The sequence below is a fragment of the Carlito syrichta genome, unplaced genomic scaffold (assembly GCF_000164805.1).
Source record: "Carlito syrichta isolate Samal-C Ts95f unplaced genomic scaffold, Tarsius_syrichta-2.0.1 Scaffold303726, whole genome shotgun sequence".
Taxonomy (NCBI): Eukaryota; Metazoa; Chordata; class Mammalia; order Primates; family Tarsiidae; genus Carlito; species Carlito syrichta.
In genome coordinates this window covers 875860-893441 of record NW_007247822.1, presented here as the reverse complement: position 1 = coordinate 893441, position 17582 = coordinate 875860, and the positions used below count along the sequence as shown (strand labels likewise).

The following is a 17582-nucleotide window of genomic DNA, read 5'->3' as shown; positions in this document are numbered from 1 at the left end:
GTGTGGCTTTCCTTCTTATGAAACAGGATTACTGTTTTAAATAGATATACGACACACACGGAGGAGTACACAAGTCATCAATGTATAGCTCAATGACTTTTCAAAAACTCAATACACCCAGGTAGTCAGAATCCTGATTGAAGAACAAAACCGTGCAGGCCCCTCTGGAACAGTCTGTTTACTTTCTAAGACAGCCTTTAGCATTTAGAATTAGAGATCTGTGTGAAGCAACAGGAAAACAATGTCACAATGTTCATTTTCTATTCAAAGACCGGAAAGAAATGGGGAGTGAGGATCTGGAGGTACATTTTAAAAAATTATCTTTATTTAGGTTTCTGATTCAGCACATGTATCAAAGACTAATCAACATAAAGGAGTAAATAAGACATTAATTGGAAGTCTTACATCTCTCTAAACTCTGACCAAGAATGTTAAGATTGCCACTATTACCAGAACTCCAACCTAGTCAAGTTGTAGACAAGCTATCATGAACAACATACAGTGTGCACGGATACGCAGAGGCAAAAGGCATGCTAGCACTTGGCTCTCCTCTCTTCTTGTTGACATCTTTCTGTTTGACAGTCCACTTTTGCTTTCCAGGCTAAGTTCCAAATAAAGTCCAAAGAAGGCTCAGGGTCAATCTGACCAGATACTCTTCTGGAGGAATGCATTCTTAAACAGTTGTGCCTGCAACTTTGTTTCTGCCAGGATGAAGTTCAGACCGAGATGTACAATACAATCTAGATGACGGTGCAGACGAAGTCAAGAACTAAAGTTGAGCAGTAACCCGAGTTAAGGCATGAATGCACACACGCACACGTGCATATACACACAGCACCCGCGCTGTTGTGAACACAGGATTCCTTCGACTGCCTAGCGGGCAGTCGTTTAACTGGGCTTGGCAGTTAATCACAACTGCTGAGCATTTTAGAAAATGCTCCCCATAACTTTATGCTAACCGCTGTGTGTATGTTTGATCAAAAAAAAATTAGAGAAAAAAGAAAAAACTAAAAGAAAAAAACCCACCAAAAACCTAAAAACCCCTTAATCTCTTACAATGGCTCTTAAGCATGGAACTCATGTAGCAGCGTCAATGGCTGGCTCTTTTAACAATTTGGAAATAAAAGGTTGTTTTACTATATATTTCTTTGGTAGTCATCACTACAAAGTTTTCAGTGTTGGTTACCTATAAGACAAGTACTAGACAGAAGATCAAGTTACAAAGCAATATTTCTTCTGTACTGATAAGATACAAATATTGAGCTCTCAAAGCACAAGTTACTACGCTTTTTCTTGCCTTATTGGGTATCTTCTACAAGCAAGGCTTCGTGCAGGAAAAGTTCATGTCTACCTAACAAAGGGTGATACATGTTCTATTTTCCTACAATTGAACAATCAACAAAAATTCACTAATCAATTATTTCTGGTTGAATCTGTTAGAAGCCAATTACAAAGGGACAGCAGCACTTGGTGTCAAAGCCACATTCTGGTCACACATTCATTCCATGGTTACTAGTCAGTATCTCAGGAGCTCAGAATTTAAACCTCCTTTCAATCAACAAAGGAGTAAATTAAATCTTAAATACTTCCACCATCTGCCAAATTTCTAGAATTCTGTCTAGAATGCCAGCATGCTTGGTGAGAGAAAGCAGTTCAGAGCCCAGAGAGGTGTCGGGTATTAGGTAAGTTAATTTGGTTTTGTATAAAAGGCATGGTAATCTGGCAACAGAGCACTTATCTATTAGCAGCACAGTGGTAGCCAAGGGTCTCTGTCCGCAAGACAGGAAAATGAAGCTACTGAAGCCCCCATTGCTCTCTCTTGCCTGCAGGATGGCTACTGATTTTTACAAAGGCCTTCTGGGAGTCAATTCAGTGCTCACCTGGGTAAGCGGGCAACAGAAAGGCAGTAACCATGTTCAGCCTTCATGAGACGTGCTCAACTGAGGGACGTCAGCTTCCCTTCCCATAAGAGTGGGGCCTCTTGCCTTTATGGGCTCAGCCTCTGAATCTTATGGGTCCCTGGTAGCTAAACAATTGCCAAGAAATTGTGCTGGCAGGTACTGCCCAAGTGTTACAGGCTCCACAGGGGGTCGTAAAACACTTTAAAAGGACATGAAACATCAAATTCAAAAGAGTAGTGTTTGTTTTATCAGTTCTGAGCGTCCGCAGGAAGAGGCAACTAGATTTAGGTTGAAAAAGTGCTGAAGAAGCCATGTTTTATTTTGAAGTGAAATGTCTAGTCTAGGGAACCAGCAGTACATTTCTGCAGAAGTCCGAATATCTACAACCTATCTCTAAAAGGCATTTATCAGGAACAGTTTGCTCACTCCAAGTGCTTTTTCAAAAAATTTATCATATGGCAATGTTTTAACTGTTGTGCTTTCAGGAGGTAACTAAATTGACAGGAAGCTGAGGAAAGAGCACTACATCATGGACTTTCTTGTCTGAGTGAAAGACACTGGCCACAGCATTGAAATCTAAAATCTTGTAAGATTCTTGTAAACATATACCATATTTTTCCTATAAGAAAAACCGAGAACTGTACCATAAAGGCAACATTTTTTTGCCTACTCTCAGAATTCCTTGGAATGGCAATGTACCAGGAGGGTCAGTCAGTGAGCTGTTGGTGAAAATCCTGGGTTTCACATGGCCCAGTCTGATGGTACTTAAAAACCTAAATAAGTAAACGCCAAACTTCTTCCCCTTATTTGAGAACTGTACTATGATCATGTACATACATTATAAATAAAATTTATATAGGCCTATGATTCCTTCCAAACAACTGAGGAGTGATGTTCTCAGCTTGGGGGTAGAAGCAGGAAGAGGAGAACAAAATCTTATTGTTGCTTTTACTCTCAGGTTCTTAGAATGCTAGTCAAACACTATTATCAAGACTTTTTTTTTCCATTCTGTTAATTTTTAAATATGCATTCGAAGGCAAAAATGGAGGTTTCTATACTGTACAGTATTAAATATCTACAATGTCATGGTTCCTTATTTTTAGGAGTGTGTTCAGTAAAGAGTTAGCTATTAGAGATGGTTGTCACAAAACATGAATTCTTAAGAATTACTGATAAATTAGTTTTCAGTCCTCTGATCATATCCAACAGATACACATTCTCATCATAAAATATACATTCTCTAGTAAGTTATTTTCATCCACAGCATATATAAATATGCAAACACAGGTGGTAAAAATCACTTTACTACCAAAGTACAAAACAGTAACTGCTGAAAAAAACAAAAAATTAAGAGGTTGCAAGTACTGAGAGTGACTCACAATGTTTCACTGCAAAGTGAAACCAAACAATTTATTTGTGCTAAATGAATGGAAATAATGGATTCAGAATATACTTCTTTGTACACTGCACTTGCTTATACTGGGCAAAATAAACAGTCATCAATGCTAATGTGCTACTTTCTTCTAGACTTCTTTTCTGCCAAACAATACAATATTTTCTGGTCATTATGCCAAGACATTCCTCTAATGTCCATTTCAAATAGTATTTTCCAATAAAGTATTTTGCACCCTTAAAATATTTGTTTGAACTCTATCTTAGGAGAACACAAATGAGTGGAAGGGGAAACCACATTGTTTTTTGTTACAATCACACTGCCTTCCGCAGCAGAAGCCAAATAGTACATTCTAATCAGCCATCAAAACCCCTGGTGGGTAAGACAACACCTAACGACTGAAGTTAGAGGGGCCTGGGCTAGGTAGAGTAACATTAAGGACAAAGAATCACATCTTAATATATGATGATCATCCATCCCATGGATGTGGAGAAGGTACAGCCACGTGATTCATTTCTTTAGGCCACGTGTTAGACGGGAGAGACATGGGTGTCGATATATACTGCAAACAACCTATAAGAAGTGTATCTACAGAAAGGCCTATTAAACAGAAAATATTTCATGGGCACTGATTCATCTAACTTTCCATTCTACTCAGAAATGGAAATTTAGATTTTTCAAAGGTCTGAATTGTAGTGCGGAATTATTGGTATGTTTGGTAAATACCACCATAACGGGAGAAGGGGTAACAACAGCTCGGTAATTTTCTGCAAATTTATGGGAAAAAAATATAGAAAAGATATCCCTTTTTCTTTTACAAACCTAAAAGCCAGGAAAATGAAGCTCTGGGACCAAGCAAAAATTGCACACTGCTGCTGAATTACCAAACACCAATAGCAAATGTTCCAGCCAGGGAATGGACGTACATGAAAATTCAAGTAAAACACTGATGGAAAAAGTCGTCTGGTTAGTGTTGTAGACCCACAACACTGGCTGCATTTCCCACAGACATTTACAACACAATGGATAGTGAAGCCTAGATAACACCTCAGTGCAAATAAGTCAGATCCAAATATGCCAGGGAAGGAAGCCTTTGGCGTTGAGTAGACGGCTCCATTGGACGAGTCCCAACTTGAAATTCAGACTAAGCTCATGCATTAAGGCTGGGAGGAGGGGTGCACCGAATGTTGCGAAGGGGCGGGCTGCGAGGTGGCTGCCGAGGGGACCACAGGCTGCATGGGTGGTGGAGGCGGAGGCGGAGGTGGCTGGACGGGGGTCTGTGTGTTGGGAGACGGAGGCGGCGTGGGCCGTTTGAACTTGTCAGGACTGTTGCTTCTCCGTGGTGAAGGCCTCTGCAGAGAGGACAGGAACAGCTGGTCAGTCTAGATACAGACGGCTCGTGTCTGTCACAGCCTGACTTGGCGCTGAGGCTCATGAAACACTGACCCAAGACAAGAGACCAGAGTATTTCTTCTTTATCCCTATTCATGTCCGAACTAGTAATGAAAACTTAAATAAGGAAGTGTTATCCCACCTATGAAAAAGCGACACGATATTACTCCCAAACTTGCAGTGATCAAAGTACTACGCTTGGGCCCTTCAGTGAGACAGTTGTAAAGTTAAAAAACAGCTGTGGCTCAGCCTGTAATCCCGCGCCTTTGGGAGGCTGAGGTGAGTGGATTGCCTGAGCCCGTGGGTTCGAGACCCGCCTGGGCAGCGAGACCTCATCTCTACAATAAATCAAAAAACCAGCCGGGTGTGGTAGCGCATGCCTGTAATTCCGGCTACTTGGAAGGCTGAGGCGGAAGGATCGCAGGAGCCCAGCGGGTCGAGGCTGCGCTGGCCGGGAGCGGCCACTGCACTCCAGTCTGGGTGACCAAGTGAGACTCCAACTCAAAAAATAAAAATAAAAATAAAAAAAAAAAAATAAAAAACAGCTGTCATGTTATCCCCTGAAATGTCTTCTGTCAGTGTGTGTCCCCTATCCCTTCTATCACTCAACTCAAATAAGTTTTCCTGAAACCCGCAGCTTAAAACATTCCTTCATTTACATAAAGTCCATCAAACTAGCACAATAGCCTCAGAAATACCTTAAGTGCTTCTTTAGAATAGGGCTCCTCTTTGAAATAGTCTTATTGAAAATACCCTAGATTCTCTCACTCGATTAGCTACATTTCTAACGACTCTAAGTGTCAACTACAAAGAAAAAACTTGAGTGAAGTTTGAACCAGATGCACTTAAGTTTCCTTCTAATTCCAGGAGAAAGCATTCTGAGTAAAACCAGAAATTAGGATAATTTGGGGAAGAATACCAAGGGTCAGTGAATTGTGAAGGTGCAAACAATAAATATCTTTAGACATCATGGCAACCAGCAATAATTCTTGATAGCAAGGAGCTGGCCAGAGTTCAATCAAAGCGTTGGCCAGACTTCAAGTTATATTTCACAAAGGGTAATTTTTCACAGATTGAAGCGGAAGTTTTGTCTCCTGGGAAGAATTTTAGTTTCAACACCAGAATTTGGTGATCAAATTGTTGGGAAGTCTCTATACAGTTTTAAGATGAACTGATAGGAGAGAGGTGAGGAAAAAAAGGTAATTGTTTAAGGGGATCTATCCTGGTCTCCCAGAGAGGATGGGTCAGTACCACTGTCAGGAGAAAACACCCGGTGGACACTTACTGTGATACCATGGGATGTACCCATGTGCTGCACATGAAGACCCGGGGAGTTGTAGTAAGACATTCCGGCTCTAGTCAGAGAAGTTGGTGGTGTGAAACCAACTGTGTGACTTGCATATGACAGACCTGAAATGCAACAACAAATTAAATATCATTTCTAATTCAACTATCCGGTGTCTTCAACTGTCTAGGAGGTTTTAAAATGTAGAAGTTCTCAATCACTCACAAAAATACAAACAGACAAGAAGACTGGTGGGCTTGCTAAATGGCATGGTGGAAAACAAGGGATATAAAAGTTAAGCTCTGGAACAGAATAGAGATTCGAGAAATAAACCCAAGCATGTACGGTCAACTGATCTTCAACAATGGCGTCAAGAATACACAATGGGGAAAGGATAGTCTCTTCAACAATGGTGGTGGGAAAATTAGATATTCACATGTAAAAGAATCACACTGGACTTTATCTTGTACCATGCAGAAAAACCAACTCAAAATGGATTAAATACTTAAATGTAAGATTGGAAACTGTAAAACTACCTGCAGAAAGATAAAAGTTCTTTGACGTTGGTTCTCAGCAATAATTTCTTGGAAATGACACCAAAATCACCAGAAACAAAAGCAAAATTAAACAAGTAGAACTACATTACACTAAAAATCTGCACAGCAAAGAAAACAATTGGCAGAGTGAAAAGGCAACCAACAGAATAGGAGAAAATATTTGTAAACCATATATCTGGTAAGGGATTGGTATCCAAAATATATTAAGTATCTCCTAAACTCAATAGTAAAAGGCCAAGATAATGCAATCAAAAAATGTGCAAAGGACTTGAATAGACATTTCTTTAAAGAAGATATACAAATGGCCAATAGATATAGAAAAAAGATGCTCAACATCACTAATCATCAGGGAATGCAAATCAAAATCACAATGAACTATCATCTCACATGTGTTTGGACGCAATTATCAAAAAACAGCCGAGCTCGGTGGCTCAGCCTGTAATCCCACGCCTTGGGAGGCTGAGGTGAGTGGATTGCCTGATTTCGCGGGTTCAAGACCCACCCGGGCAACTTGGCGAGACCTCATCTCTACAATAAATCAAAAATTAGCAGGGCGTGTTAGTGTGCACCTGTAGTTCCGGCTATTTGGAAGACTGAGGCGGAAGGATCGCCGGAGCCCAGCAGGTCGAGGCTGCGGTGGCCGGGAGCGGCCACTGCACTCCAGACTGGGCAACAAAGTGAGGCTCCAACTCAAAAAAAACAAAAAAATAAAAGATTGAGGTTTTTCTGTTGTTGTTGTTGCTAAGGATATGGAAAAAAGGGAACTCTTATACATTGTTGGTGGGATTGTAAAATGGTGCAGCTGCTATTGAAATCAGTATGGAGATGCCTCAAAAAAATTAAAACTAGAACTACCACATGATCTAGTAATCCCACTTCTGGTTATTTATCCAAAAGTATTTAAATCAGGATCTTAAAGAGATATTAGCACTCTCATGTTGACTGCAACATTATTTCTAAGAATCAAGATGTGGAAACAGTCTAATTGTCTATCAATGGATGAGTGGGACAAAAATAAAGTAATATATAGACATATAATGGAAGATTATTTGGTCTTAAAGAAGGAAATTCTGTCACGTGCAACAACACAAATGAACCTGGAGGACATTATGATAGTGAATTAAGCCAGTCACAAAAGGAAAAATACTGCATTGGTTCCACTTATATGAGGAATCTAGAATGTTAATCTCATAGAAAGAGTAGAATGGTGGTTGCTAGGGACAAGGGGAGGAGGAAATGGAGAATTGCTGTTCAATGGAAATAAATTTCAGTTAACAAGACAAAAAGCTATAGAGAATTGTTGTACAACATTGTGCCTATAATTAACAATACTGCATTGTACACTTAAAAATAAGAGGGAAGATCTCATGTTAAGTGCTCTTACCACAATGATAATTTTGTTTTTAAAGTCAATCTCGGTCAGGAGTTCAACTAAAAAGCAGGAAAGGAATAGAAATACATGAGGAAGAAAACAAGAATGACATGGAAAAAATAGAGCAAAGGAATAAAAGTCTGATGCAAAAAAAGGAAAGAGTCAAAAGATACATCAACAATAAGACAACAGGAACATTGTGCGCATGTGTGTAGCAGCCATAACAGCAAACACAACCAATGAGAACTTTGTAACTTGAGGATATTAAATGCAGGGAACAAAAGCCCTGTACTCTATGCCTATGTTCCCTGAAAGAAGCTGATATTTAAGGAAAAAACCACACCCAGCCCACTATAATGTTCTGTATTCTGGGACCCTAGACTCATCTAGAAGCCCAGAAATATCTCCAAAGTCTTTTTTTTTTTTTTGAGTTGGGGTCTCACTCTGTCGCCCAGACTGGAGTGCAGTGGCTGCTCCCGGCCACTGCAGACTCGACCTGCTGGGCTCCGGCGATCCTTCCGCCTCAGCCTTCCAAGTAGCCGGAATTACAGGCATGAGCTACCACGCCTGCCTGATTTTTTGATTTATTGTAGAGATGAGGTCTCTCTGCCCAGGTGAGTCTCGAACCCGCGGGCTCAGGCAATCCACTCACCTCAGCCTCCCAAAGGCGCGGGACTACAGGCTGAGCCACTGAGCCCGGCTCCAGAGTCTTTTAAAAGTACACATGTCCAGACTTTCCTTACTAATAGACAGGTCTGGGTTGGGGTTCAGTCATATTTTTAAAACATTTTCAAAGTCATTTTCACCTATGTGCAGCATAAGCAGCCCTGGTCTTTGGAGAGTTAGGTGCAGAAGGCTCCTTTGGCTTGGGGCATCACTTATTTATTACTACACTAATACAGCTGGCTGATGTTCCAGGCTCACCTTATATATTTCATGTCCCAGTCCTAGAAACATTCATTTCTACAAGACCCCTAGTTCTTTTTTACTGGAGAATGGAATTAGAAACCAAGATCTGGGCACAAGTATTCTCACTGCTATTAGGGTACAGATTTATTTTTAAGACCTCAATACGGCCTGTCTCTGATATAGACACACCATAACATGCTAATTGGGAATCTCCATTTCTTATGCTGTATAAAATAATGGACAACCTGAAAAATGACTGTTGAAAATTAACACTCTTTCCATATATAATTTACATAGAGAAATCCACATATAATCAAGAAGAGAAGATTTCCTAAGTTCTATGCTGTGTATCTTTTAATTAAATTGTAAACTGGAATGTAAAATATTAATCAAGAATTTAGTGAAAATGCAATATTTCCAATGTTACAACAAAAGTGGAAAGGGAAGGAGAGCCAAAACTGGAAATGATCACTATTCAAACAGCATATTTCCACTAAGGAAGGATTAGATATTCTTCATACTGAAAATCACAAATTCCTTCAATAAAAACCAAAGTGAAAAGAAAACTGGAATATTCGGGTTCTGGCGATCTACTATGTATAGCACTAAAATGTACTAGATTAGAATGGAGTAATCCTGCTGCCAAAAAGGAGATGAAATCTACTTTGATGATATTATAGAACCTAAAACAGGATAAAAATATTCTCATGGCCGGACTTGGTGGCTCAGCCTGTCATCTCAACACTTTGGGAAGCAGAGGGCGAGTGGATTGCCTGGGCCTGTGGGTTCGAGACCAGCCTGGGCAACATGGTGAGACCTCATCTCTACAATAAAAAAATAAAATAAAAAATTAGCTGGGCGTGGTAGTGCACACCTGTAGTTCTGACTATTTGGAAGGCTAAGGTGAAAGGATTGCCAGAGCACAGCAGGTTGACGCTGGGGTGGCCATGAGTACACCACTGCAGTCCAGCCTGGGCGACAAAGTGAGACTCCAACTCAAAAAAAAAAAAAATCTCATTTAGCCTAGCTGAAAGGAAAAAAATGTCTAGGTGTTACTTATTACACAGTTTAAGGAAAATCAAATAGCTTATCCATCCAAGTCAGCCTCACACTTGATGTAGGTTCCACGACAGGGACAGGTGCATTGAAAGTCAAATTTATTTAAATGGAATAAGATTTTCTTTTTCTTTTTTTGCGTTGGAGTTTCACTCTTTGTCACCCAGGCTGGAGTGCAGTGGCATGCTCATGGCCACCACAGTCTTGACCTGCTGGGGTTAGGGGATCCTTCTACTTCAGCCTTCCAAGTAGCTGGAACTACAGACACACGCCACCATGCCCAGCTAGTTTTGTGATTTATTGTAGAGATGAAGTCTCGCCATGTTGCTCAGACTGGTCTCGAACCCCCAGGCTCAGGCAATTCTTTTGCCTCAGCTTTTCTTGCGAATATTTGTTATAATAGAAGTAATATTCCCAACAAGGTCTGACATTTGTTTTTCTTTTTTCAATGATTACATCATTGTTTTAATCACTTAGAAATTGCATACCTCTAAGGATTTTTTTTAGGTTTAAATAAATCAAACAGGGTATTAAATTATACTTAATATGAATCAGCATCACCGTCAACTACAAAATAACCCACCATCTTGTTTCTTCCTGACTCCTGACTTTCTTTTACATCAATAAATCAGACTGCAAAATGACCTTTGTCATGGAAATGAAACCCAAGCACTATTTTGGGAAAACTGAGGGAGCTGGGAAAAGAAGCTTCTGGAGAGAACCTAAGGCTGCTGGAGGGTAGGAGAAACAAAGATTTAGGAACATCCTTCTGGCAAGAACAAGGGGTCATGATCATGCCATTGATCCATGATAGAAAGTCCTGCTTTGTGAACAGCCCCTCTTTGCCCTGCCTGATGCCAGAGAGCACATTGGCCCAAAGGTACAAAGGCTGCCACTCTTTGCTAGACTTTATCTTTTGACTGTCTCCTCTTAAAAAAAAAAAAAAAAAAAAGGCACAGCATCACACTGCTAGGCTCCTAAATTCACAAAACCGAGCCTCTTCTCTCAGACTTTATCAATGGCAACCCACATTTCAGCACCATTTTCCCTTCAGGGCGGTGTTTTATTTTATAAAACCTTTATGCAATAAAAAAAAAATTAATTGGGCATGGTAGTACGTGCCTGTAGTTCCAGTTACTTGGAAGGCTGAGGTGGAAGGATCACCTAACCCCAGCAGGTCAAGGCTGTAATGACTGTGGGCGTTCCACTGCACTCCAGCCTGAGTGACACAGTGAGACTCCCACTCAAAAAACCCAAAAAAGCCAGGCACGGTGGCTTAGCCTGTAATCCTGCGCCTTGGGAGGCTGAGGTGAGTGGATTGCCTGAGCCCGCGGGTTCGAGACCTGCCTGGGCAACTTGGTGAGACCTCATCTCTACAATACCAAAAAAAAATTAGCCAGGCACCTGTAGTTCCAGCTACGTGGAAGGCTGAGGCGGAAGGATCCCTAGAGTCCAGCAGGTTGAGGCTGCGGTGGCTGGGAGCGGCCACTGCCCTCCAGTCTGGGCGACAGAGTGAGACTCCAACTCAAAAAAAAAAAAAACCAAAAAAACTCCCCAACTCCCCCCAAAACAAAAAACTTTTATGTTCCTACCCTTCAAAGCAGTTACCTCTCTCTAAGCTACTGTGAAATTCCTCCTCTATCTTCCTCCTTGCTCTCACACACTTTTCCCCCCCAACTCTGTTGAAAAAAAAAATCTGTTTACCAGCAAGCACAAGAAATTCAGTCTCATCATTTTGGTCACAAGACACAATCCTTTGGCCTGCTACCTTTTCTTTCCTCTCCCTGCTCCTTGGGCCACCCACCCCCTCCTCTGTTTCCTCTTTCTCCCCTGCTGGATCATTTACTTGCCCTCCTGGCCTGAGAGCCCCACACAGTGCTGGGACTGAGCCAGAGACCTCGGGAGAGAGTTTTCAGGGTCAGATGGAGACAAGCAAGCCTTTGAGGGAAAGGCTCCTGAGAGCAAAGCCAGAAGCAGACTGCCTGACAGAAGTCTGTTCCTTCATGTATAGCCTGCCTACTGGGGCCGGTCCCACTCAAGAATGGCTAGAAATATTAGAAGGCAGCCCATGCTAGAAAGAACACATAGGCTTTTGAAATAGACACGCCCTGCCTTGCCACTTCCTGGCCATGTGACCAATAGTTAGGGAACCTCCAAATGGCTGCTTCCCCATTTTAACGTGGGGAAAATAATGCCAACATTAATTATCCCTAAGGCTAAAAATGAGATTTATGTTTGTGGAATATAGTAAAAAAACTCATAAAAGGTATGCTAGGAGGCATCTTGGAAATACACCCCAAGGTTTTTATCCACCCACTAGCTTAAAATCATAGTCAAAGACAGTTGTCTTTTTAAAAAAGTATTTTAAAGTCAAATTCCTTTCAGGTTTAAAAAAAAAAGAGGAAGAAAAACAACAGCTGGCAATATATCATTTATGCTTAAAATTTTCAAGCTAGGACCTTTTGCCTTGATAGTGATATGTTTTTGATGCTTTTGTAAAACATATGACCATGATCTCTGTTTATAATATTTTATATGATAGAAGGGAACATAATCAGGGTTGTTTATTAAATGTACCAGAAATCAGTCATTGAAGTAGCCATGTACTCACCAGGTGATATAGGCCTGCTTGAACTTGGAGAAGGTGTGTAAGGGATCGGGCTGGACACAGTGCGAGGTCTTAATCCTTGTGCAGACATCTCGTTAAAATACCTATGAGGAGAAAGTAGGAAATGATCAAAACCATCTGCATTTAAATAGTTCTTAGGTGAGCTTTTTATGAGAGAATGTTTGGAGTTCACATCTTGAGGTCAAAATCCTGAGTGTCTGGAGAGCGATGCTATAGCTAGGAAATATTTACATAATGAACCCCTGAGTTACACTGTTCCACTCCACAGAGGCAAAGGTTAGAAAGATGTTTTAGCTCAGGATGGAGGCTCGGTGACAGAGCTGCACCCTACAATAGAGAAGACCAACCTTTTCTCCATCATATAACAGCTGTGTAGAAATTCGCCTCCATTGTCTTTGTAGACATTTTAATGGCTATATTTAAATTGTTGCTTGAAACTCAAAATCAAGCAAGACCTCTGCAATTTATGTCATCAAATTAGAACTTAAAGGTACATATTCCTGTGAGATGAATGTCAACCATTTACAAGTAAGCTTTGTTTAACAGATGGTCACAGATTAGAATTCAATAAAAGACACGAGTACTGAGCACCCAGGGCAGGTCACCACGCCTAGCCACACCATGCTGAGCCTCACTTCTTTCTATTCAGAAGTCACATCAGACCTGAGAATGCTAAAGTGTGATCACCTGGACATCAGCTTTCACTCTGTGAAACAAGCACAGAGTGCTGATGAGGAGAAATTTCTGCTTGAAAGACTTCCTGATGAACCATCCTCCACGGGCCTTGTGGCTACATGTGCGTGCATTTTTATCCCAGGGACGATCTCAGCCCTGGAGTTCGTCAGTTCACGTGAGGGAAATTTAATACAGCTATTCCAAATAGGAAGAAAACCAGGCTCCCTAATTTGACATGATCTCTCCACTAGATATCCACCACTAACTCCTCCTACAGTTTTCAGAGCAGCCCACCATTGTGGCACCACGTGGGACTTCTTATATTCTGTATTCACTAGATAGCTAAGATGCCTCTTGTAGACTTAAGTGTCAGATTATTTTCTTTCTCCCAAATGTGATACCGTCATTACTAATAGGGAGAGAAGTATTTAATGAGTCAGATATACTCTATTTGAGAAATCTGACCTACAGGAGGTAGGGCAAACTTTCTGGAGTGAGTACCAATTCTGGAAAAAAAATATTTATCTGGAAGTCTGAGATTGCTTCAGTATTATCACTGTACTGAGATGAAATTGTCCCTCAGATTATTGTACCTTATCCAAAATTGGGCACAGGATGCTATATATGGCCTATTCTGTGTCTTAAGGTAGTTAGTTAATAAGATATTTAGTATTCTAGCTGAATTTTTTAGCTAATTGGTTCTCAGAAGATAAAGATTTTAGAGAGAATGGAAAACCTCAGTTTTATAACAAACTTTTTTTTTCCTCTTTTTTGAGTCAGAGTCTTACTCTGTTGCCCACGATGGAGTGTACAATTGCACCTCACCTCAGCCTTGACCTCCTAGGCTCAGGGGATCCTTCTGCCTCAGCCTCCTGAGTAGCTGGGACTATAGGCATGCGCCATGAGGCCTGGCTAATTTTTTATTTTTTGTAGAGACGAAGTCTCACTGTGTTGCTCAGGTTGGTCTTGAACTGTTGGGCTCAAGTAATCCTCTCTCCTCACTGGGATTACTGGAGTGAGTCACCATGCCCAACCAATACAAACTTTTGAGGAGGAATCATACTTATTCTTTTTAAATGAAGCACATGCATAGTATTTAAAATAGAACAGCCTGTTATTGTTTTTATAATTTTTTTTGCTCATTATGAAAATACAGACTTTCGGCCAGGTGTAGTGGCTTATGCCTGTAATCCCAGTATTTTGAGAGGTGGAAGTAAGAGGATAGGCTGGAGACCAGCCTGGGCAACATGGCAAGACCTCATCTCTATAATCAATTAAAAAAAAACTAACCAGGCATAGTGGCACGTGTATAGTTCCAACTACTTGGAAGGTTTAGGTGGAAGGATCCCCTGAGCCCAGCAGGTCGAGTCTGCGACAGATGACTCCGACTCAAAAAAAAAAAAAAAAAAAAGAAAGAAAAATACAGAGTTTCATGATACCCAAATCTTATGTTTTCTTGAAACAATAATACCATTATTCACAGCAAACTGATCAAAAGCTGATGTGCTAACGTTGCCTACGTGTTTTTGGACAACATGTTTTGGAATCAAAAGACAGCATTACTTGTCTCAGACACCAAGTGCCTGGTCCTGCTGGGAAGGCCCTGAGGATGCAGAGATCTACCTTTCACACAGAGATATGGTACACATAAGAGCCCCATCCCTGATCCAGAATGGAAAGTGTTCTTGCAGAAATGATCTGGTTCAGAGAATGGCTAACTGCTGGGTTTTTCGGCTGACTGAACAACTCTTTCCAATTACACTTATTGCTTATCTTAACAACCAACTTATCACAAGCTTGGAGAAGGAGGAAGAGGAGGGGGAGCTGGAGAAGAGACAAAAACCGAGATCATTTCCTCCAGTTAACCAAAGGGTGACTTTCTTATTCCGGACATTTATAGTGCGGCAATGAGGGGATACAACACTTGGACAGACGAACGCAATGTACTTGTTCTGCAAAAAGTCTCAAAAGTCATCTATGTGTTAAGGCAAGTGCTTGGGTTTTTGACAGCTTCCTCCAGTGTCCTGCTAGATCTTTCCACCTACACATGTATTTGTTTCCTCAAGGTGCACTGTCGCTTGCCCATCCACACACAGTACAGGAATTAATACGCTCCCCTGACTCCAACAGGCATAACACAGAGATTAAACTGATTCAACAACAACTGCAAACTCTGCTGCCTCTCCATATATAACCCTGCCCCCATTTCTCTCCCCACCAAATAGTTTTAGAAAGGGCTTTTTCCCCTCTTCTTTTTGTGTTTAAGGAAAATATCCTTAAAGTACCCCATTCTCAGCATCTACTTTAATGAGGTGGTATTCATCAGCACATTAAATAAATATTTAAGCCATCTCCTTCCACATCTAGCATGATGGAAGAGAGGTCTTATGGAGCCTTTCCTCCCTCCCCTTCTCTCCCCCATCAAATGAAAAAAAAAAATACAAGGCTCATAGGACACACACACTCACCTTTCGTCATCCATTTCTAAGCTGGACTCGCTCTCAGAGAGCTGTCGACAGAGGGCTTCTCTCCTTTCCATCTCCCTCTGCAGCTTCCTCTGCAGCCTCAAGTTCTCTTCCCTCATGTGACGTTCCTCCTCCAGATACTGTGCCATTTTCTCTGAATCTGAAAAGCCAGAATTCCCAATTAAACCATGTTTCATGAAATCACCTCCAAATCTTAAAAAAGGAGACTTTAATTCAGCTCCTATGCCACAGGCATACAGAACTGTTGCAAGACAGTCATGCTCTCACGCACGCAGATGAGATCTGGATTGAAAGTTTATCCCAAGTATCAAAGCTTACCAATGATGTACATCTAAGAAAAAAATATAAGAGGCAGTGTTAGGAGGCTAGGCATCTTCACTCCCCCTCACTTGCATTCTACAGTGCTCTAAGAGAAAGAGAAAATGGTGGAAATGTAGTTAGTCTGGAAGTAGCAGCTCCCAACGCTCTTCTCTAAATTGCTGGAGCAGGGAGAGGAGGACACCAATTCAGCTGCCTCTCAACTCCAGACACGTTGGGGTCACCTAGAGTCATGCTTGTCAGCACGCCCACCATGAATGGTGGTAGAGGCACACCAAGAACCACCACACTAGTAGAACACACTTGGTAACAGTTAACACTCTTTTTATGAAGGATGTAAATTGCCACAGTAAACAAGGACACTCTGGATAAATATTTCAAATATTAATGTGTTGCAATGTGCTACTCTGTTTCCTTGACACACACATGTGGCCAGAGTCAGATAGCAGGTGAAGACCTGTATATTCAGCAGGCACCACGTGGGATGGTGTCTTGCTTATGACAAATACCCCTACCTCAGGAGCTGCCCCATATGTCCAGGTCTCTGCTATAGCACCTGGCTCCCAGAATAGAGTTGACTAGCCCTGGGGTGAGATGCTGGACCCAGGCTGAGCCACCTATAGTCCCTTCTCCCAAGAATCTGAAATGAGAAAATGACATCTTTATGGGGCTCTGGAGTCTCCTTCAGCGAAGTTCCCCGGAGTCATCACAACTCCTGTTCTTCTGAGGTTATTCCATCCAGTCTCCACGCCCCTCTAATAAAAGGCAAAACACGTCTATCTTCCTCCTCTATTACCCTCATTCCTCCCTAGTTTATCTCAGACAGAATCTGTTGCTACCAACTAACCAAAATAATCTTAATATAAAACTCAGTGTCTACCCATCATCTTGCTTCCTTACTTTTCCTTGTCTCAGTCAATGAAATTAGGAAAAGTAAAATCTCCATATGCTTCTCTTTTCTGATAGAGTGGCCATGAGCATGTCTAAGAGAGTTTCATATAGTTACTGTTTCACATTATTAACCCAATTCAAATTTAAGAAAAAAGAGAAGGACTGAATACCACATTGAGCATTTCTCTCCCACAAACTGCCCTAACTTCAGCTCCCAATGTTCATCAAATTAGTTTCAGTTTTAAGCAACTCTAAGAGGGTCCAACTTTTCATCAAATAAAGACTTTTAATGATAAGGAGTCAATGATTTCTAAGACAGCATCATTGTAGAACATATAAAAGCTCTTGGATATCCCTATTTCAGAAATTCAAATAAAAATACCAAAATTATTAAACACTATTACGTGCACTAAACACTAAATCCCTCTGTGGTTTTCATCATAGCCAGAAACCCTGCTGCTTAATCCAGACAGAAAAATCTCTTTAATTGAAGGCATGCTGGGAAAATATTTACAAAGTACGCTTTTAATATAAACGATTTAAATTATTTCATCCCAAATATGCAAGCGTGCAGAATTTTTCACTTTGCTCTACAGGAAGCACTAGATTGGCCCCTTGGAGTATTTACTTTTTCTAGAACTTGAAGGGCGACCATCAGAGCAAGCTTTCTTTTCTGTAATAGGAATACTTTGATGCCTTTTATCGGAAGGGTGTTGGA

The 17582-nt window shown here is 41.1% G+C and overlaps 1 protein-coding gene across 1 annotated transcript in view; it reads right to left on the bottom strand.

Moving 5' to 3' along the window:
- Window positions 1-303: 303 nt before the first annotated feature.
- The window catches only part of CCDC6 (coiled-coil domain containing 6), a 112719-nt gene continuing 95440 nt past the window's right edge, over window positions 304-17582 (bottom strand). The window contains exons 6-9 of the mRNA XM_008059130.2: window positions 15638-15794; window positions 12477-12577; window positions 5972-6096; window positions 304-4646 (exon numbers count right to left, since the gene is read on the bottom strand). Of these exons, the coding sequence (XP_008057321.1) occupies window positions 4452-4646; window positions 5972-6096; window positions 12477-12577; window positions 15638-15794 (578 nt within the window). The 3' untranslated portion in view covers window positions 304-4451. The remainder of the gene's footprint in view (window positions 4647-5971; window positions 6097-12476; window positions 12578-15637; window positions 15795-17582) is intronic.